This window comes from Oryza brachyantha, chromosome 2 (genome assembly GCF_000231095.2).
Source record: "Oryza brachyantha chromosome 2, ObraRS2, whole genome shotgun sequence".
Lineage (NCBI taxonomy): Eukaryota > Viridiplantae > Streptophyta > Magnoliopsida > Poales > Poaceae > Oryza > Oryza brachyantha.
Window position 1 is genome coordinate 17,550,792 of NC_023164.2, and position 21,130 is coordinate 17,571,921.

At 43.1% G+C, this 21,130-nt stretch overlaps 4 protein-coding genes across 5 annotated transcripts; 2 read left to right on the forward strand and 2 right to left on the reverse strand.

Annotated features, from left to right (window-relative positions):
* The first annotated feature begins 345 nt into the window (after positions 1 to 345).
* Positions 346 to 5,867, forward strand: LOC102699748 (tRNA (guanine(37)-N1)-methyltransferase). Of its 2 annotated transcripts, none has more exons than XR_005811185.1 (11): positions 346 to 566; positions 700 to 797; positions 1,180 to 1,284; positions 1,557 to 1,619; positions 1,719 to 1,792; positions 2,272 to 2,794; positions 2,886 to 2,972; positions 3,182 to 3,328; positions 4,579 to 4,681; positions 4,850 to 4,924; positions 5,251 to 5,342. XR_005811185.1 is itself a non-coding variant. In XM_006647416.3 (11 exons), the coding sequence occupies exons 1-11, from the start codon at positions 460 to 462 to the stop codon at positions 5,332 to 5,334; spliced, it is 1,470 nt and encodes a 489-aa protein (XP_006647479.2). In that variant the 5' UTR covers positions 349 to 459; the 3' UTR covers positions 5,335 to 5,867. The 2 variants fall into 2 exon arrangements, 1 of the variants encoding a protein (XP_006647479.2); XM_006647416.3 differs by having other exon boundaries at positions 349 to 566; positions 4,579 to 4,685; positions 5,251 to 5,867.
* Positions 5,868 to 6,190: 323 nt separating this feature from the next.
* LOC102700024 (B-box zinc finger protein 25-like) lies at positions 6,191 to 7,582 on the reverse strand. The gene is made up of 3 exons (XM_006647417.3): positions 7,197 to 7,582; positions 6,733 to 7,095; positions 6,191 to 6,638 (listed from the first exon to the last, which is right to left on the reverse strand). The coding sequence occupies exons 1-3, from the start codon at positions 7,377 to 7,379 to the stop codon at positions 6,360 to 6,362; spliced, it is 825 nt and encodes a 274-aa protein (XP_006647480.2). The 5' UTR covers positions 7,380 to 7,582; the 3' UTR covers positions 6,191 to 6,359.
* Positions 7,583 to 12,843: 5,261 nt separating this feature from the next.
* Positions 12,844 to 16,932, forward strand: LOC102700304 (eukaryotic translation initiation factor 2A). Its single transcript, XM_015833173.2, has 13 exons — positions 12,844 to 12,986; positions 13,124 to 13,481; positions 14,102 to 14,288; positions 14,384 to 14,618; positions 14,694 to 14,762; positions 14,868 to 14,969; positions 15,131 to 15,171; positions 15,395 to 15,528; positions 15,603 to 15,666; positions 15,821 to 15,911; positions 15,987 to 16,105; positions 16,472 to 16,497; positions 16,571 to 16,932. The coding sequence occupies exons 1-13, from the start codon at positions 12,953 to 12,955 to the stop codon at positions 16,668 to 16,670; spliced, it is 1,560 nt and encodes a 519-aa protein (XP_015688659.2). The 5' UTR covers positions 12,844 to 12,952; the 3' UTR covers positions 16,671 to 16,932.
* A 72-nt stretch (positions 16,933 to 17,004) lies between these two features.
* Positions 17,005 to 21,130, reverse strand: LOC102700591. Its single transcript, XM_040520566.1, has 4 exons — positions 21,008 to 21,130; positions 18,992 to 19,273; positions 18,136 to 18,372; positions 17,005 to 17,698 (listed from the first exon to the last, which is right to left on the reverse strand). The coding sequence occupies exons 2-4, from the start codon at positions 19,229 to 19,231 to the stop codon at positions 17,423 to 17,425; spliced, it is 753 nt and encodes a 250-aa protein (XP_040376500.1). The 5' UTR covers positions 19,232 to 19,273; positions 21,008 to 21,130; the 3' UTR covers positions 17,005 to 17,422.

The following is a 21,130-nucleotide window of genomic DNA, read 5'->3' on the forward strand; positions in this document are numbered from 1 at the left end:
TGTGCATAAGTATTACAAACTCATGGGTTTGATTTTTTCCCAACTCTTTGTACAAATCTCAATATGACCTAGATTATTTTTTCCTTCTCCCTACGCAAATTTTGATGCGATCGAGCGGTCTAGAAATAGCTTACCTTTGAATTTTTTCCACGTAAATTTGCAATAGTTTTTTTTTACCGATTCTGTTTGCCTTTTGTTAAGAAAAAAGTCGCTTTTTTTACTAGTAGGCCCAAAGACCTAAAGTCTATGAGTAATACGATATTTGGGCCTGACAAGGCTGCGTGGGGAAGCCTCACCGCCCGGCCCACCAACAATTCGCAGCCCCCTCGACGTTTGCCCTCTCTCCTCCCGTCCCGGGACCCCGGCCGGCGGCCAGCGGCCGCCACGTTCGTCCACCGGCCCGGCGCCAAAACCCTAGGCGAGGGACCTCGGGAGGAGAGCAGCTAGGGCGGGGCCACCATGGAGAAGCAGCTGGACGAGAGCAGGTTCGAGCAGCGGCTGCAGCTCTGGGCGCTCCGCATCCCCCGCGAGCTCGCCTCCGCCGTCACCCGCCTGCTCCGCTCCGGGTAAACTCCTCTCGCTGGTCCACGAGTTCACGATCCAGTTCATCCAACGAACAGCATAGCCTAGCATCGTTTAATCTTGTTAGCTGAAGCTAGGGGGAAATTGCTGACCTGAGCTTTTCTGCCCTGTTTCTAGGTACCTATTCGACATGCCGCGCGTGAAGCCTGTGGTGGAGGATCCCGAGAGCGACAAGAACCGGCTCGTCGTGCTGTCGGAGAAGATCCAGAGCGCCGGTATGATTTTCCCTCTACTCAAATAATTGGGATCAAATCGTTGGACTTGTCAAGTAGAGCGAGTCGATTGGATGTCTGGTATGCATGTTTCCTGCAGGCTGTGTTGCTTCTTATTCGGTAGTCTATTCTTTTCTGGAATTGTGAAATGGAATTAGGCGAAAAAACCGTGACCTATTGTAAATACTTGAATACCATGTCACCGATACTTGATTTATTCTAGTTAAACCCGTTTGCTTGCTCTTCTCTTGAATACCATAGTTTACCGTTCTTAATTAGCTTCGTTTTGGTCAAGATGAATATCAAATAAAAACGTTATATTTTGTGTTTCTCATATGTTTCGCTTCTGTTGAAATAATGCTAACGGTTGGTTTTTGGAATATAGACTTGTCTGATATTGAGGAGAAAGTTTATGATTCTTTGAAGCAACTATGCAATATTGATGTTGTACCATACAGTTTGACCCTTGGTTATTCTTACTGGAGTGCAGGTCAGTTTACCGTTAAATTCTCTATTCTCTGTTTATCTCTTTTGTTTTCTTTTATTGCTGTGTGTTACTGAGCCACAATAAATCATGTTTTCTTTATGTTATTTCTTGTGGAAAGTAGTAGATGGCAGATTGGTCTTCCAAATTAAGAGCTTATTTTCCAGTTTGCTGGTTGTGAATGCTGCTAATATTTTCTTCTACATACTTTAGGAATGTAGGATTTGCTAATGTGTTGGATTTCTTTTTTTGGATGTTCATCCTTTTATTTTCTGTAGATCATATTCTGAAGCAAATCTTGCCTGCTGGAGTGGAGGTACCCTCTTCATTTGAAACAATTGTTAAGTATACTAACTTTGATGGTGCTTCCTTTTCATTCTTTCTTCTTTTCATTTTTGGTGTAGCCTTGTTACTAATAGTAATTTGTATGCTATGTGCAGGCCATGTTGCACATCTGAACATACCTGATGACTTGCTACCATACAAAGATGTCATAGCAAAGGTCATCTATGATGTAAGGAAATCTTCTTGAGTAACATGCTCAATTCCTGGTTCATCCTAGATATGGATCAAAGCAGATGTTTGTGATGATGCATATCTATAATTTACTTTGGAATGTAAAAAGGATAAAGCATTCTTTGGTTACTCTGATGTGAACAGCCACAAATTTCCATTTAGCATGTGATTTCACGTCATTAACGTACACATGCAAGATGCTGCCCATGATTTTACTCCTATAATATTCCTAAATGTCTGTTGATTGTCTCCTTTTCGTCGTGTGAGCTGAGAACCATTCAACTGTTGCATGGAAATAGCTAAGTAGATTTGCAACCCAAGATCTTTAAGGAGAAGCCACCATAAAACACAATAGGCCCATGTAGCTATCCACTATTTGTTAGCTAAAGCAACAGGATAATTTGTAACTGGCAAGAATAGTTTACCTATTCCCACCATTCAACTAACACGAACATATTTTTCTATGATTATATGCAGAAAAACTATCCAAGGATTCAAACTGTGGCAAATAAAGTTGGGAGTATTACAAACGAGTTTCGAGTTCCGCAGTTTGAAATCTTAGCAGGGAAAAGTGATATGGTAACTGAAGTAAAACAGTACGGTGCCACATTTAAACTTGATTATGGATTAGTCTACTGGAATTCGAGACTTGAGCATGAACACATCAGATTGGTTTCCCTTTTCAAGAAAGGAGATGTTATATGTGACATGTTTGCTGGCATTGGCCCATTCTCGATCCCAGCTGCCCAGAAAGGATGTATTGTATATGCAAATGATTTAAATCCAGACAGTGTTCATTATCTAAGAACAAATGCACAGATTAACAAGGTTGACGATTATATCTTTACATATAACATGGATGCCAGAGTGTTCATGCAGAATTTATTGGAAGTGCCTTGTTCAGGAAATAAGTCAGAGTCTCATGTTGCTGCTGCTAATTATTCTAGTGAAGACATAAACCCTACTAATGAAAGTTCAACTTCAAATGAAAATCATAGTGGTACTTTCTTGCTCCCCTCCTACATATTGTTTTGTTGCGGATTTGTTCTTCCCACACATGCTGAAGCTATCCACTTCCTGAACTCATGAAGATGTTCGAGAGAGCTGCCAGAAGGATATAAATGGCTCATCCATGATGAGCACTACTACCAAAAGGCGACAAGAAACCTCAAATGGAGGTAACATTCATTTATTATGTCCTTAGGAATTCCAATTTCTATGTCTGCCTGAATCTACCAAGCTTTTTCCTGATAGCTCTCCCCTGTCACTGTAACGGCTGTACAAGTGAAGGCAGCCTATTCATCAAATTGATTACACCCATTATAAGCATGAAGATGTTACATATAATATTACTTGTAATAGAGTTACACTTTTATGCCCCTTATAGGTGGTGCTTACTGCCAAGAAGATGCTAATCATACAAAAAAGAGGAACAACAAAAGAGTAAAAGGCTCAGGGCCACCACCTATCAAGCCGTGGGAGCACTTTGATCATGTCGTAATGAACTTACCTGCTTCTGCTCTGCAGTTTCTTGGTAATGTTTTTGTACCTTTTTCCTCTCCATCAAGCTTTCCTGTTCCATTTTCAATGATCACATTTTGTGCTGGGTACTTTGATCAGATTACATGGCGTACTCACATTCCATGTTAGTAGTTGACCAGTGGTAGCATTTCTATAGTCTAGACAGCAGTTTTGTGTTTTTTTGTTCTTTTGCTAAAAACACTGGAACCGAATTGCACCTCTTCATGACAGATACATTTTGACTGCTCAATGAACTCCAAAACTTAACAACAGACCCTTCATCTGCTTGCAATAAGTTGCTGCAATACTGAAATGATTTAGATTAACCTGTGATAGGAAATTGTATGCACTAGGCAGGTGGCATAAGGGCACAAACATACAGGATCTGTTATGCTGAAATAGTTATCTTTAAATTTTAAATTTGGGACAAAAATGAACATCCTATGAAAAGCCACATAGAATCATGTATCGAGACATATATACATATATGGGCAATCCAATGTAGGGGCAAACCAGCAAATATAGTTTTTCTTTTCTTTCTAAAAAAGCAGATAGTCATAAACCATGCAGTGGCAGAGCAGTGTTTCCTGAAAGGGCCATTGCCACCTTACCTTCTTTTTTTCTTTTTTGCGGAGACCTGGGCATATAGCTTCCAGATTCAATGGAATAAGTAATAGATAACTGTCATACTTGGATGCTTTTGTTGGAAGTTGCCAAGTTTGTTCCTAGGGTCTCAACAGTCTGCATAGATTGCTAATTTTGTGATATGACATTTTATGGCCTAATTACATGCAGTTTCACTCTGTACGTTCTGCTGAGACCCTCTTTCTTTGTTCTGAATTTGTTGATTGGTATGGTGTGAATTCCATTTCCCTAATTTCAGCTCACTCCCAGCCATGTTACTCTTTCTCCAAATTTCCAAACAAGAAATTTAAATTGCAAAATTTTGCTTTTCTGTGCTTAATTTCTTCGTTCTGTGTCAAAATACACCATTTATTTCAATCTGCTGGCAATGCAAGGTTTATATGGTGATGGGAGTGTCTTCCTTTCTACATAAAATACCTATGGGTTGTGTCTTAATTCTTACAAAGTCTCCCTACCTTGCCACAATGGGCCTGGCCCTTGGCCATAAAATGTTTGTGTAACAATCATGGAGTTGCACTCTTATATTTGTTTGATGCATTTGATTTTCCACGTTACTGAAGTATTGAACTGTTACGGTTGCTCTTTGTGAGAGTTCATGATTGTAGATCTGTTGTGCAGATTGTTTCAGTGGTCTTGTCCAAAAGAAATACTGGACAGGATCATTACCTTGGATCCACTGCTATTGTTTCATACGTTCAAGTGAATCTGAAGAATTGATATTGTCAGTAAGTTACATTCCACTTTGATTGTTTCTACAACATGAGATAATTTGTTTCACTTGATCATACCATAGTAGTATGCAAGTTGCAATAGTTTTGGAAACTTTTATATGCTCTTATGTTTTCCGTGAGGCATTCCAGTTTGTCTTAATGGCCCTTTTCCATTTCAGGAAGCACAAAATAAACTGAACGCCAAGATAGCTGAACCCATATTCCATAGGGTTCGTGATGTTGCACCTAACAAGGTATGCTCCGCTCATATTCATTAAGATCCATATTAATTGTCTGCAAGATTACATGCACAAATATATTTTTTTTAATCTTAGGATACAGATTTCCCCCAATTTGTTTGAGAATTTGAGCACAATGTATTGGCCCACCGCCATAATATTTTTACTAGTAAATTCCTCTTGGTGAATGGTCTTAAAGCACTCTGTCGTTAGCCACCAATAACAGTTTTGCTAGTTTTCCTGAAAAATCTGGGAAAGCAGCTATAAGCAGTGGAGATTTTTTTTTATGTTTGCCACTAGTTCTTGTGACACCTATTTATTGTGTTTGATATTTATTGCAGGCTATGTTTTGTTTGAGTTTTAGGCTACCTAGCGAATGCCTCAAGGGTGAAAGTGAAGATCACATACAATCAGTTGACTGTTAGTCTCTTCCACACGGTGTAGTAGTTGTGGAGGTTCTCTAAAGGAATGAGATCATCCTAGAAGTCCTTGGTTTCTTCCGTCAAGATGGAATGGAATTACATTTCAGGGTGAAAGGGAGTCAATAGGGTATTTTTCAAACGAAGAGGTGTTTTTCATGAAATCACTTTGATATACCACCATTCGAATTCCGGTGCCACCAGTTTACATATCTGATTCAGAAATCCGCCAGGCTTTTCATATCTGCCCTGCTTCTGGATGCCAATGCCTTCACGGTTTGTAGTTTTGATTTTCTGTTCATGCAAAACGGGAAAGGGTAGTATTATCGCAACTTATATTCTCCAGTTATTCGATGGTATGCAAAAGCGGCATTATTACACCCAGCTGCTGTTTCAGAGACCTATCATTGTTCTCTGTATTCTTGGTTTCAGAGTAATCCTGTTGTTATCATTAATCTCACACTTGTTCGCCTCTGCCACTGTTTTTTGCTCAATCCATTTCCCCGTAATATGAATCCCTAATTATAGAGACTGATGCTTGCGAACTGCTATTGCTCTCCTCTTTTGGTCTTCTGTACTGCTAGTATAATCTGATCATCTCAGAAGATTAAGGGGGTGAATAAAAGTAGTCTGAATAAAACTTTTATATATGTGTTCTAAGCGATCTAAATGTCTTGAAAAATAAACTACGATGAAAGAATCTTCTAAACTAACTTTAAATTTAATGTTAAAATTTTGGCTTATAAGCATATAAAGAAACAGAAAGACGAGGGCGTAAACAAAGCAGCAGAACCTGGTAATTTTTTTTTTCGGGGAAGCTCATCTCATATCGGACTGATCAGTGATCATTGATGGCAATATTAGCATGGAATGCAAAGCGTGGATTAATATGTTCACAGATGAGCAGGACTACCGTTAAAAGTACACAACACAACAACTGCTAGCTTTTGCATACAGCAGAAAGCACTCAACTTGTCCCTGTATACAGACAGACACACGGCAGAAGCGCAGGAGAATCTGTGAACTCCTGTTCAACCAAGATCGGGGACGATGAGGTAGTCGTCGTCGTCGGGGATCTCGACCCGGGCCTTCTTGCTCTGCCGGACGCCGGTGAAGGCAGAGACCACGGCGGAGGCTGTCCTGTTCGGCCTGTAGTACGCCGCGTCGTTGGCCGCCTGCGAGGGGGCGAAGAGCTCCGGGACCTCCGCCGTCGACCGGGCGGCGCCGCCCTTGGGCGCCTGGTTGTGGAACAGGTCGATGTCGGCGAACCACTCCAGCTCCCTGAACCCGAGCGGCGACTCCTTCTGCAGCTGCAATCACAAGGCGTACCACCATGAGAATTGAAAGGAGAATCCAACGCATGGCATGGCAGGTCTCAGGTCTGTGTGTAGTATAGCTGCGTGCCTTATCGCTGGACTCGTAGTCGGAGAACTGAAGGAGCTCGTCGACGGCCCAGCCCTGCGGCAGGAACTGCGGGGATGGCGCCTGCTGCGTGTCGACGGCGGCGGCGGCCAGGGCGGGCGGATGCTGGTGGTGATGCTGCTCGGAGCAGGCCACGTGCGGGGCGTGGTGGTCGGAGTCGTCGTGTGCGCTGCCGGCTCCGCCGCCGCCGTCGCAGGGTGCGACGGAGCCGAAGCCGACGCGGATGCCGGTGGCGAGGTACCGCTGGTGCTTGCCGGAGAGCGTCCCGGGGACATGGATGGGCTCGTCGCAGTCCCGGCAGAAGAGCGCCCGGTCCTCCACGCAGAAGATGAACGCCGCCTTCTCCTGCAGCATGCACCGGCTCTCCTCTCAGCATGCATGGAACGCGCCATCGCCGGCGGCCGGCGGAGCACCCTCGAAAAAAAATCCGTCCAACCCCCACGTACCTGGCAGACGTCGCAGCGGGGGAGGCCGGCGGAGAGCGCCTCGAGCGGCAGCCTCTGGTGCTTGCTGGCCAGCTTGTTTGCCGCGTGGATCTCCACGTCGCACGCCGCGCACAGCGCCGCCTCGTCCGCGCAGCACACCACCGCCGCCGCCGCGCCCTCGCACGCGTCGCACTGTATCTTCATCCCACCTCTCGCCAAGCCAGCCAAGAAACAAGATAAGAAGATGGCTGTCCAAGCAACCACCCAAGCAGTGGAAAACGGCAGAGGAGGAGGAGGAGAATCGCGGCTCGGCTAGTGGCGCATATAAACCCGTGGCGCGAGGGGAGCACGCCGCCAACGCCCCAAGTTGCGGCAGCGCCGCGCGCGCGAACGAACTTGTGGTGGAGGGCGAAGACTAGGCGCGGGAGACAAACTTGTGGACGCGAACTCTTCTCCCACTGTGGAGTATGGACGCAACGTCCCCTCTTTTTTTTTTCTTTTCTTTTTGCTGCGATTGCGCGCATGCACGCGCTGCCCAGATTTTGATCTCGATCCGACGCCGATCGATGCCGCCATATTGCCGCTCTGCTGCTGACTCGACCGGTTGATGCGTTGCATGCCGGGGCACGTACAACCATAGATTAGGAGTCTTTTATTTTTAACATCTTTAAAAATATCTCAAGGTATCATATTTTTCATTAAAAAGGTATTTTAAGATATCATATTTTTTATTGTAAAGTTTAATACCGGTACCAGAAATTTGCACTAAAAATTGTTAGCACCTTAAGATTATTATCAAGGGTGATAAAAAACCCATAGATTAGTAAGGTAACGAGAAAAATAATGGAAGCCATGGCTGGCTGTAGCTCGTTCATGGCGTACAGGCTCGCAGCCTTGAAGCATGGCCACCCATTCGGGTGCATGCAAAATCAAATTAAATCAAATCAAATCATCGATCTTAGTACTTGGTGTTGGCATGCATACTTGCATCGTTTTTTTAATGTAGGGGGTAATGCATTGTTCAGATTAAATTAGTTGCGAATTGTGGCCGATGATTTTGCGGCGTTTTTCTAATCTAGGGGGTACCATATTTTAGCGATTAGATTGGTACGTGACGGAAAATTATATTCGAGTGGCTGTGACGGAAGGCGTGGAATATATGCATCGGTCGCCTCCAACTTGAACGGTTCATGAATCATGATGCAATGGTGGACAAGCAGTAAACATAGTGGGATTTAGGAAGATTGCGGTTGGGACGGACCTGGCTAAAGATGGTTTAGGAAGGTGTTGGGTCATTATTGCAAGGATTATCAGTCAGATTGGCGTGTCGCTCTCGTGATGAATGATAAATTTTCTTCCATTTTAAGTCAGAGTGGTTTCTTTGTCTTCGTTTATTGTGTAAGTGTGTATCAGTTCTTTCAGCAACTCTACATTCTTGCCGAATGGGATTCTACTCCACAAACCATAAAGGGACATGATCCATCTCCTCGTACATCTAGAGGCAATCATACTACTAATACATTCTTTCACAGACCAACTTTGACTAAGTGTATAGCTCGGTTAGTTTTTGGCAAAATATGGAGTGACGAAAAAAAAGCCAATAACATATAAACGAAAAATAATTTATGAATAAAATTTTTATATATATATTTTTAGCGATATAAAAGCCAGGTTTAAAAATTAAACTTTGATAAAATATCAAAATCAAATCTAAATTTAAGTTTGAAATTTTAAATTTTGGCCTATAAGCATAAGCAAAAAGATTGAGGGTGAAAAAGTCTTCCCTTTTTTCTCGATCAATTATCTACCACGTGTATTTTACTACCTCCATCTCATAATAACTTTATTTTTTAGTTTTTTGATACAATATTTTGACTCTTTGTCTTATTAGAAATTTTTTGCAATTAATTTTTTGTCGTTACTGGATGATAAAATGTGAATAATACGTTATACGTGACTAATTTTTTAAAGTTTTTTCTCAAAATTTTTAAATAAGACAAATAATTAAACGTTGGACACGAAAAAAATTATTATGGGCCAGAATAGTATACTGTTAGTTACTCAATCATTGGGGGTATGCACCACTACCCATGTACAGTAACAAATTCTCCTTTTTGGATCGTTGCTTTGGTTAGCTATCATGCATCTGTTCGCTAAGCCAGCAACTTGTTTAGATATAAAGCACACTCGTGACCACGAAAAAAAGCCCCTCTTTTCCGGGGGGAAAGGGCCCCCTAATCACATCATCAACCTGTCGCCAAAGTCGCTTTCAGACTTTCAGTACGCTGCGGCCGACGATCTTGTGGACGAGTTCCTCCGGAGAGAGAGAGAGAGAGAATGATCGCTTCAACAATATGTTAATCCGGTTGTAGGTAACGTACGGCTCCGGCTGCGCCACACCGCCGCGGAGCCTATTTTATTTGCATATTTGCATGTGATCAGCCGCTGCTTCGATCTGTGGCCTGTTTGCTTGCTGCCCTGTGGCGCAGATCGACGACCGTGCCGGGCGCGTGTGTGCCGCGGTGAAAAATTCGATGAAAAAACGCTCGGTTTTGTAGCTTCTTTCTGGCTTGGTTTGCTCTGGTTGCCTGGTGAGTCTCGTCTTTTGAGTAGTTCACGCTACAGCACGCCCAGTTTGATCTGCACGATTGTCGCGTTAACCAGCCCATCCATCGATCCGTCCATCAGCCAGCGGCGATCGAGCAGCCGAGCACCACACTGCACCGGGAAGATTAGTTTGAAGAGAGATTAAGAGAAACCGACACCAATCATCCAGAGATCACTAAATTAAGGAAAGATAATTAAAAGAAAGAAAAGATTGAGAGCCAACGCCAGCCACACGTACACACCGCCTAGTACTGGCGCCTGCCTGGTACGAACAGTGCATGGCACCGAGCCTGGCTATAGCTGACACTGCCCATCAGCAGCGTTCACCGCCAAGTGCCAACATGAGCACCGGCGATTAGTCGGGGGCGAAACGCGGGACGACACGGTTGCAAGCGGCCGCGTTCAATTGCCGACGAGACGCGACCGCTGAGCCGCCGTGCGCCACTAATCCATCTCTTCTCTCTCGCGGTGGACCGAGTTGCATTGCATGCATGTGCCTTGCCCGTTGGCGTTGGACCCGGCCGTCGTCCAGGCGCAGGTGCAGGTGCAGGTGCGTGCCGCCTCCTGGCGACCAATGGCGCGTGATCCGCCTGAACCGGCAGGCAAGGCAGGCAGGCGGCACGGTCGCGCTCGTGGCGGAGGCTTCTCGGCGAGTCCGCTTTCGCTGCGTCTGCAGCGCATTCATGGGGGCCGAGGTTGACATGGGTTTGGTTTAGGTTTTGGTTTGTGAAGACAGTGCTTGTGGCTTGGGTTTTTTTTTCCGGCTGCGGGGATAACGGGGGCCATGAAAAAGTGCCGCGGCATTTGCCGTTGTGTGCCGCGCGAATTGGGTGTTTTTTTTCTTCTTTTTTTGACGTGGAATGCTGCCGACTCCCTTTTCTTCTTCGGCTGGCCTGCCTCCATGCCTCCATCGGATTGATCGTTTTTTCTGTTCCCCAAGGGGTTGCACGTCAGTGGTTCGCATGGCTGATAATTCTGGATGACAAAATTAGTGCGGTTGTACCAGTCAGGTGAGCCATGATGTGTAGCCCAGGGTGAGAAATTGTCTAAGAAAACACGTAGGTATGAGGGAGTGTACCACGTTCACTTTACAAAGAATCTACTTGATATTATATAATCCATTCGCTTTATATAGAGTCTAGTCGATATTATATAATCTCCTGATTGTTTATGTGAAAATTAAATAGTATATAGACAACCTTGGACTTCGAAGTGACTTGCGCTCAATTTTATATTATAAGTATGTAAAACGTACACCTGATACCTGACTAAGTTAAGAACATGTTACAGTCCTTTCTATTTAGGTTTAAGCTTTTTAAACCAACTTTTTGTGTCCTATATGATTTATAAGATTGTGTTTAAAAGCTTCAACTTAAATGATAGGGTGCTACCTGTACTTAAATAATAAAAAGAGATATCCAGACATATATAACTTTTGACTTAACGGTGTAGGAGTAATTTATGACTTTAAAAAACTGCTTATTTGTTTAGGCTTTTAACTTTAAAAGTCAGCTTATAATCCCAAACGAATAGGGCACAAAAGAGGTCTACTATAGATATTGCATACACTATTTAGCAAAGATAGAGTTAAATTTTATAGAGCCCAAGCGAAAAACCGTATACAGGGTTATAAATAGACCAAGTTGTAATATCATTTATAGATTAAAGTAGGTTGTTTCACTTATCTTAACAAAGTAGGTTGCCTATAGTGTATCTATTTAATTGGTTTATAAGTGGGTTCATGCTTTGATCCACTTACCCCCTCCCCCAACCCAATTAGATTATTTGTCATTTTTTACATACATATTTAAATTTCTCTCGCAACACTCCCTCTAAAAATGGCGATTTCTCTCCCATGGCGCTAAAAAAATAAATTAGTCATAGTCTATAGATGGTTGCTAGTATTATTTTAAAGGAAGATCATCGAGATTGCTTTACAACCCCCATCATTCCGATTCTGTTTATGCTTATAAGTCAAATTTTAAATTTTTAAAATTAAATTTAGAGTAGAATTTGAGAGATTTTATTGTAGTTTATTTTGTAGACTTGGCTTTAAAATCACTAAGAACACACTTATATTAATTTTATTCATAAATTATTTTTTATTACAAATATATCGTTTAGTTAAAAAAACCAAACAATCACCCCTCTAATATATATAAAAAAGTGGCATGCAAAATCTATGTATTTCAAGAAGCCCTAGGTGCAGTAAGATCTAGAACAACATCCAGTATCCAGGGGCTTGGCTTGAGCTCGCGAAGCTCGGCTCGGATCAAAAACTAAACGAGCCGAGCCCAAGCTGCCTTCATAGCTTATTTGCAAATCAAGCTGAGCCCGAGCTGGCTCAGCTCGCAAGCCACTCGGTAGGCTTGTAGAGTTGTGGAAAAACTAACCTGACCTATTAACAAGTTGTCTGACCCATGAGATATAGAGAAACCCTAACTTATTATACACTCGCACAACAGAAACTCCCCCTTTCTGGCTTCCCACGCGGCCACGCCGTCATCACATCGAGATGGAGACTGTGAGCACGACTGGACGACGATAGGAGTTGCCAATCGCCGCGGCGCAGCCTCCCTCCCTTGTGCGGCTGTGCCGGCTCCGGCCTCCCTCCCAAGCACCACTCGATCTCGGCGCCCTCCGCGCCGCCAACATCCCTGACCAAGTTAGGTCGAGCTGGCTTGAGCTTTGAATCAAGCCAAGCCAAGCTACTTTTTTGCTCATTTTCTTTATCAAGCTAAGCCAAGTTAAGTCTGTCATTGACCAAGCTTTCACGAGCCGTGCCGAGCTTTGTTCGTTTCCACCCTAATTTCGTAATTACATCGCTGTACAGTGGCAGTAGTGCAGTTTGCTCGAGTGTGTTCATCGCGGCCCAATCACACAGCAAGCAAAAAAGAACGGTTTCGGGCCCCGATAACGCGATCCGGCCCACTGTATTTGAAGGCCTAAACCCACATTCCCCAGTTTCGGAATCGACAGGGAAGGCCCACGAAACTGGTGGCTACCCCACGTGTCGGTGTCAGCCAGCGAAGGAGCCCTGGGATAGGAGTCGAACGCAACGCCCCAACCCGCATCCGTCCCCAACTTCTCCGTTCACTCCCTCAGCGCCGCCGCCGCTGCCGCTGCCGCAGCCGCGCGCCGGGAGATCGATCGTCGCGGTTCCACCGGAGATGGCGTCTCAGCCGCCCGCCCTCGGTGTCCTAGGTACTGTCTCGTTCCCTTCCTTTCCCACGCGCTCTTCGTTTCGTGGCACCGATCTCCCCCCCGCGAGGGTGGGTGGTGCTGGCGAGCTGCTGATCCACCACTCGTCTGACGAAATGCGTGGTCGGGGATAACCGCAGTGCGCGAGCCCGACGGCTTCAGCGTGTGGTCGGGCCCGCCCTACCCGCCGGGCTCCGCCCCGCCGTTGAGGCTCCCGAAGGCGGCGTGCAGCGCCGCGTACTTCTCGAGCGACGGGTCGCGCCTCCTCGCGACGGTGGCCTCGGCCTCGGCCACTGTCTACGACTGCCGGACGCTCTCCGTCGTTAGGTTGTTCGAGCTCCCGGGTCTCCTCGCCGCCGCGCTGTCGCCCACCGGGGCGTTCCTGCAAACTTTCCAGAAGTCTTCCTCGCCGCAGGAGAAGAATGTCACTGTTTGGCATGTCGACACTGCCACGCCGCTGTACCAGCACTACCAGAAGAATATGTCTAAGGCTACGTGGTTCGTTTTACTTTTGTTATTAAATTTATGCTACTTGAATTTTCATGCTTAAGTATTAAAATCTTCTTTGAGAGCTTTTACTATGTACACATTTTTTAGTTGTATCATAGTTAATATGATTCTGCATAATATGCTTGTGGGACTTTGCATGAAGGGAGTGTATACTTTCTTTTGTTACTTACATCCAGTGAGTGCATTTGTTGTTGCAATCAGTTTGTCTATAGCAACACCAGTTTGAAATTATAATTGTAAATCAATTCTTAGGCAGCTGGACATATACCATTCAATCAATGCTCCTATGCTACTGCAAATTGTTTGTGTTTTTTATGCTTTAACACAAAACTTCTGAAGACATAGTCTTGTCATTTGACTAAAGAATTTTATCCTATGCATCTGATGCTTCAATTTGGATACTGGTTAAATTTGTTGTTCCTGAATTTGTAAGCCTAGTATTACTTGTACTATGATTCTAAATGGATTATACATTAACGGTGCACTTGAGGTGGAAGATATGACCTACAGCAGCCTGAGAGAACTATTATTTGTTAATTTGACTAAACCTCGATTGCCAATGGGTTGGCGCATTAAAGTTTGATGGAACATGATATGTTGATTCACAGGCCGATGGTTCAATTTTCTGCCGATGAGTCAGTTGCTTGCCGCATGATGACTAATGAGATACAATTCTTTGATCCAAAAGATTTCACAAAAGGTTTTGTGTACAAAATTAGAATGCCTGGCATAGCTGCTATGCAGCTAGCAAGTGCACCAGGATCCCATGTTGCTGGATTTGTTCCTGAGGCAAAGGTCTGGTTAGCACAAACTACTTTGATCATGTTTTCATTAGAAACTAGTTTCACAAGCTGATTATCTTTTTATCCATTTTTTTCTCTTTTAAGTAGGGTATTCCAGCCAGTGTTCAGATATTTTCCTGTGACAAGAATGCACAGAGCCAAGCTGTTGCTCGCAGGAGTTTTTTTCGCTGTTCTACCGTTCAATTTCACTGGAATAAGGGGTCCACTGGGCTTCTAGTTCTTGCTCAAGCTGATGTAGATAAAACCAACCAGAGTTACTATGGTGAAACCAAGTTGAACTATTTAACAACTGATAGGGCCTTCGAAGGAATTGTTCCTCTCAGTAAGTACTAATTGTCTGAAATATCAATGACTGTTTGTCTAATATATGGTCACTAACCGTATCATTAATTGGCAGAAAAGGATGGTCCGGTGCATGATGTGCAGTGGTCTCACTCAGGTTCGGAATTTGCTGTGGTCTATGGATGTATCCTTGCAGTCCCACTATTACATAGCAATGCAGTAATTCAGTTTTCTAAATCCTTTGTGCACCCTTTATATCTCCTTAGACCGTTCCTTGACAGAATCTCAGTTATGCCGGCCAGAGCAACAATATTCAACAAAAAATGCAACCCCCTTCTTGAGCTTGGTGAAGGTCCCTACAATACGATAAGATGGAACCCAAAAGGGCGATGTATCCTTACGAATAATTTGATCCGTTATGCTTGCTGTGTGGTTGAAGGGAACACACTGTCTATAGAAATTGGACTGTTATTGTTATATTATGGCCACATAAATTTTACAACTTAGTCAGGTTTTACCTGGTGACATCCTTGACTTCATTTTATCGTCCAGTTATCGTTTTAGCAGGATTTGGTAATTTGCCTGGTGACATGGTACGTTACTAGATGACTACAATATTTATATGAGATTATCACCTTTTTTTGTGGGAAAATGAGGCTTTTATCTCTACACGGGAAATACTGTCCTCTTTGTTTTCTTTATGTGTTTTTTAGGAGACAATCTAAAACAAACTAGAAAAACAAAAAAGAACATGATTTAATATTGCTAGGCGATTTGCAAATAGCTGCAGCATAGCTGACGGTATTTTCTGCCTAGGCATTCTGGGATTATTCAGAAAAGAAATTGGTAGGAAAGACAAAGGCTGAATGTTCTGTTACAAGTGAATGGTCCCCTGATGGTCGCCATTTTATGACTGCTACAACAGCTCCAAGGCTCCAAATTGACAACTGGTACATTTTTTGCAGCCTTGGAGTATTGACGAAATTGAGTAGCACCATTATGATCTTCATATTTCGTTTTGCAGTATTAAAATATTTGACCACAATGGATCTCTGCAGTTCAAGAAGATGTTTGAAAAGCTTTATCAGGTTTCATCTGTTCACCTCAGTATTACCAGTTTGTTGTAGATGTGCATGCTATGTTGGTTCCAAGTGTTAACTCCTACACAATTTGTAATGAGTTGATCAAACAATTCCATAATCACATGCACTCCATCCATGATTATTTCTTTGAATTACACAGGCTGACTGGAAGCCAGAAGCACCTGAAAGATTTGGTGACATTGCTGACCTCACAACAGCATTGGTTAGCATAAAAATAGAAGAAAAACAAGGTTCTTCTCATTCTCTTATATTCCAATGTTAGTATGTTCTGGTCAATTGATTTACGTACTTCGCTTTCTGTATAGTTTCAGCACAGGGGTCTAAATCAGCACAAACATCAAGCAAGGCCCCTACAAATATAGCAGCAAAACCAACAGCATATCGACCACCGCATTCAAAGAATTCTGCAGATGTTCAGGATAAGGTATATAATAGAGATCAATTAGTGACTCATGTTAGGATTGCAATAAAAAGAAGTGAGCATAAATGTTGTTTACTATTTGCACCATCGTGTGGACTAAATCCTTGGTTATATTGACTAAATTTCTGCTTTATAGTTTATACATTACCAAGGCTGCAAAATGCCTATCCAAGCATACTACTTAGGTTTCGTGCAGAAACAATAAATTATCTACTAGTTGTCAATGAAAATTATATTGTTTGTTGGTTGCACTTAGGTAGTATTTGGCTGCATATCTTTTTGCAATGTTTTCCTGGCTCTATTCCAAGTTGTTAAAGAACTATGTTTGATATTATGTGTTGATTTCCACATTTGTTTGGTGAATTGCAGCTTTTTGGTGGACTTGCTTCTACTGGGTTAGTTTCTTCATCAAGAAATTAGTTTTCTTGTCTTGTTTTGCATGATTTACTAACATTGCAAGTGGAACAGAGGAGAGATGAGCAAAAATGCACTGAGAAATAAGAAGCGCAGAGAGAAACAGAAGGAGAAGAAGGCCGCTGAAGGATCCGGGGCTCCTGATGATAATTGATCCACTACTTTAGTCGTCATTTTTCTCACCCGAGCAAAAATTCGGTGACATTATGTCTCAATCCGGAAATGCCATCGAATATGCATTCAATAGTGTTCTTGTTACAAAGAACGGCCAAACATTCTGATGTTTCTGAAGGGGTTTGAACTGACGATCTGTATAACAATACCACCAAAAGATACATCAAAAAAACCAACAACCCTTCAATTACTGTGCCAGGTGGATACCAATGGTATATGAATGATATATGAATATGATATTATGATTGCTTTTGGGGGAGCGATATTAGTTTCATTGACGGTGGGAGCTATGTTAATGTGAAAACTACATCCTCTTCTCTCCAGTGAAGTTGTACTTTATACTTCTGTACTTAGTCGTTTTCCATTGAAGATGATACATTTGGAGCCACGATGACAAGGGTGACCCGCTACATTCCAATGCAAAAGAAACCAGCCAAAATGCAGTGAAACCAGCTGAGCTTCACCGGACCAACATAATCTACAATTTGTCATCCGCATATGAGATGCCGGCTAGCTTATATATGCGATTTCATCAACTACAAAATTGCCACAATTTAATGCATAACCACCGTAGAAAATACGCATTAACGAACAAAGAAGAACAAATCACTGCCCCAGTCAAGTAACGGTATCCAGATTCCAGGTAGCTCATTGCACAGCCATGCAAACAGTACTCGCCCCCACATCCATGTGCTTCATCAGAAGGCCAAAAAGGAACAAGGGACACCTGAGCTAAGACTCCTGGGCATGCGGGCGCCAATTTCCTCGGCAAAGTTCCTCCATAAGATGAACAAACTTTTGAGGTTGTTGCCACCAAGTTGGTTTGGAGGTAGCTGCTCTTTCGTACTGGTCTTCTTGTGAACCTTCACTTTGCATAAATCCCTCCGAGAAATTGCGCCATTTTTGCAGGGCACGCTTCAGTCGAGCTGTCCGCTTGCCAGTAACAAGATATCTGGTGTAGTCCCTGGCGAGGCGATACAGCTCCTCACCTCTGATTATATGGATGTACTGCAATTTTAGACAAACACAAGTGATGTTTTTGGATATTAAGTGCTCATTAGTTTAAAGCTATGGATAAATATATTACATTGACTCTCTTTTATCGTGGACACACTGTTTTTTATGGAATACTCAATTAATATTGCGGTTTGACAGTGAAAAGGGCTCTTTCACTGTTCTGTGCTCTAGTTTCTGTGTATGTACAAGCAAAGCAAGCAAACCTTAGTGCATGTTCGCCATGGAGGCATGGAGCTATCTATGGTAAGAATTGTTTCAACATTATGATGGTAGATAATATTTAAGCTAATCATGACAAGATATTTGAGAAGTAGGACTATGCTACAAATTGAGAAGTAGGACTATGGTACAAATTGAGGTAAAAGTGAAAGCATTTTTAAGAAACAAAATTCAGGAAGAGGGTTAAAAGAGAAAGCAATGGTAGTTACCACAAGTATGAATGCAACGGTTGCTAAGATAACTTGGACTAATTCATCCAATGATTCCTTGAATGATTCATCTTCCGGACCACCAGAATCGCCACTGCCTCCACGACGGTTTCTGTTTCCTCCACCTCCACCAGATCCCTGTTCTCTCAGCTTAGCTATTTGTTCTTTCAGCAAGTCCTGTATGGGCCGTGGCTTTTTGGCATCGTCCATAGCCTTCTTCAAAGACTCCATAAAGGGCTGCAATAATTCAACATAAATGCTAAGCAGACAATTCTGCAAAGCTAGTGTAGTGCTAACAGAAACTGAATTTATTTTATTAATGCATTTTTCTAGCAAAAATTGTCTGGCACATAAATTAGAAATTCATAATCGATTTTTTGCCACATAAACTAATTTATTTTATTTCAGTATGCCAGAATACTGTATGAACATGAATATGAAACTAAAAACTTTTCGAATAAATAAGACAAGCCAATAAATGTTCAGAATCACTGATCTAGTAATAAGGCAAATCGTCAGTTTGTCACATTCACGAAATATTATGCTCACATAAAACTGAATAAACTTCACTTCTGGCCGAGTTTCATCATGGACATAAGTATCAAAATATACAAGACAGAAGGAAACAGCAGTTTGACAAAATTGGCACTTGACAATAGACTTGTAGGAAGTATGTATTAAGATAAAGTAGAGCAAGCACGAAACAAAAAGGAAAGTATAGAAGTCTAGTTTGAGGTAATTGGTACTATGAACATTGGGATCATCAAATCAATTCAAAACATATGACCATATGTTCCCTGTTCCATCATGCATAATAAAATTTTATTACGCATAAAAAGGACATCAAGCGACTTACATCATTGTCTGCCTCTGGATTCACCTTTCCGCTTGAGGCACATAGAGGAGTGAGCCTTTTCTGGCTAGCAGCAACTAGAACAAGTCGTGGGTACACCTGCTTTTGAAGCTTGGCAAATCGAACAGACTGTGGCCTTAGCGAATATTGAGGGTGAGGAAGTAATTTACAGTTCCTCCCAAGACCTGCTATGGGCCTGTCAACAATAAGCCCACTGTTTGGCTTGCAAGTGAAGTAGCTCATGCTTCTCTATTTCTTGGATAGTAAAATTCACCAGAGGCTAGCCTGCAATTTTTCAGGCAGCATAAGAACTTCTCATGAATTGAATGTACTATCAGAATAAGAATATCTCAGGCAGCTGAAGTGCCAATCTGTCAGAAGATACACAAAGCTAATATAGTTCAATTATGTTTGGTGGAAACACACTGAGTTTTACAATGAAAAAGAATGATGAGATTTCCAATTCCCTCTAATAAAACATTAAGAAAAGAGTTTTACATTAAGTGTCATCAACAATCTCCAACGCACATGTTTCATCACTACCTTTTCTAACTAGTATATGTTTATAAAACCTATAATATAACCATATGGAAGTGATTTTCACGACAAATCTACTGGCATCATTTTCTCATGTCAAATCCTAATATTGTCACATTAATTACTCATTTGAAGTTTTAACGTTTGACTGCATGCATTCTAGGACATCTACTCCCCCCGTCTAGAAATATAAGGCTACCTCAATTTGATTTTTGTCCAGCAATATAAGGATATCCACAACTATCTACTCATCTCAACCAATCACAATCATTCCCCATTTAATTTCTCTACCAACTTTTTCATCCCAACCAATCACAACCCTCTATTCTCCCAACACTAATCTCTCCAAACAACTCCAAATATCCTAGTATTTGTGAGCAGACCTAGTATCTGTTTTCCACAAAAAACAGGTTGATGTGAACCTCTTTCATCACATACATACAATCACTTCCAAACAATAGACACTGAACTAAGCAGACAATCGAATGACATTTGCAAGCAGGTCTTAACCACTTACTAGCATGCATAGTCAACTATCCAATATGGAAATCACAGAAAAATGTCATGTGTGCTCATCATTGTGCTCTATCCAAACATATTGATAAGCAGAGCTATATACGAGTAGATATAATAGAAACGATGGCATGGAAATACTCAGGTTGCACGACACAAAACTATGGTACAAAAACACATAACTTCGTCATCTCTTTGGTATCAAAACTAGGCCACAAATCACAAGCAGAATGCAAAACTGACTGCACACACATAAGTGTTGGAATTGGCGACAGAAGGCACCTTCCCTTCTATTTGACACAACAAGAGGGATACATGATAAAGTCCCACCAACATGACCAAGCCCGAAACCAAATATAAAGCGACGGGTAAACTGCAGCACAAGGCAAGTATCCTGGATTGAAAGGCTCCTAGCCAACCCACCACTTCGAACGCTTCGCCAAATAAAACCGGATACACGAGAGCTGCAACAACGGCTGCAGGTTACCTCGAACACCACGGTGAAGGATACGTATTTCTTGTAAGTGGTTCACGGCGGGGGCCGGCGGGATACGAGGCGGTTGGGGGGTGGAGTGGCGGGCCGGGGTTCCAGGAAGGAGGACGAGGAGAAGGGTGGAACAAGGGGATGCAATTGATATGCCAAACTATCGCTACCGCGCGAAGCTTCAGAATTACCGAACAAGTGAGCGCATCCCTAACCCCACATTCCACGCAAACCTGAAACCTTCCCAGGGGCGAGGCGACGACGACGACCACCGGCCGGAGCTAGGCGTTGGGGTGGGATGGCGGGAAGGGAATTAACCGAGGCTTGAGGGGGAATCCTAGGCTTTCGCGCGGAGCCGGGGCCGGTGAGGATCGTGGCGCGGAAGTGGGAGGAGAAACACGTCCGCGGAGATTGACCGGCGAGGAGGACGAATAATACGAAGAGGGTGGTGGTGGTGGTGGGGGGGGGGGCATAGGGCTTATTACCCGAGAGGACGGCCGCGTCCGTTGAAGGCAGAGAGGGTTCCCGCCGGCGGCGGCGGGCAGGGGCGGCCGGTGGTCGTCGTCGGGGCCGATGCGCGCGTCGTCCTCGTACCGGGGGAAGGGGGA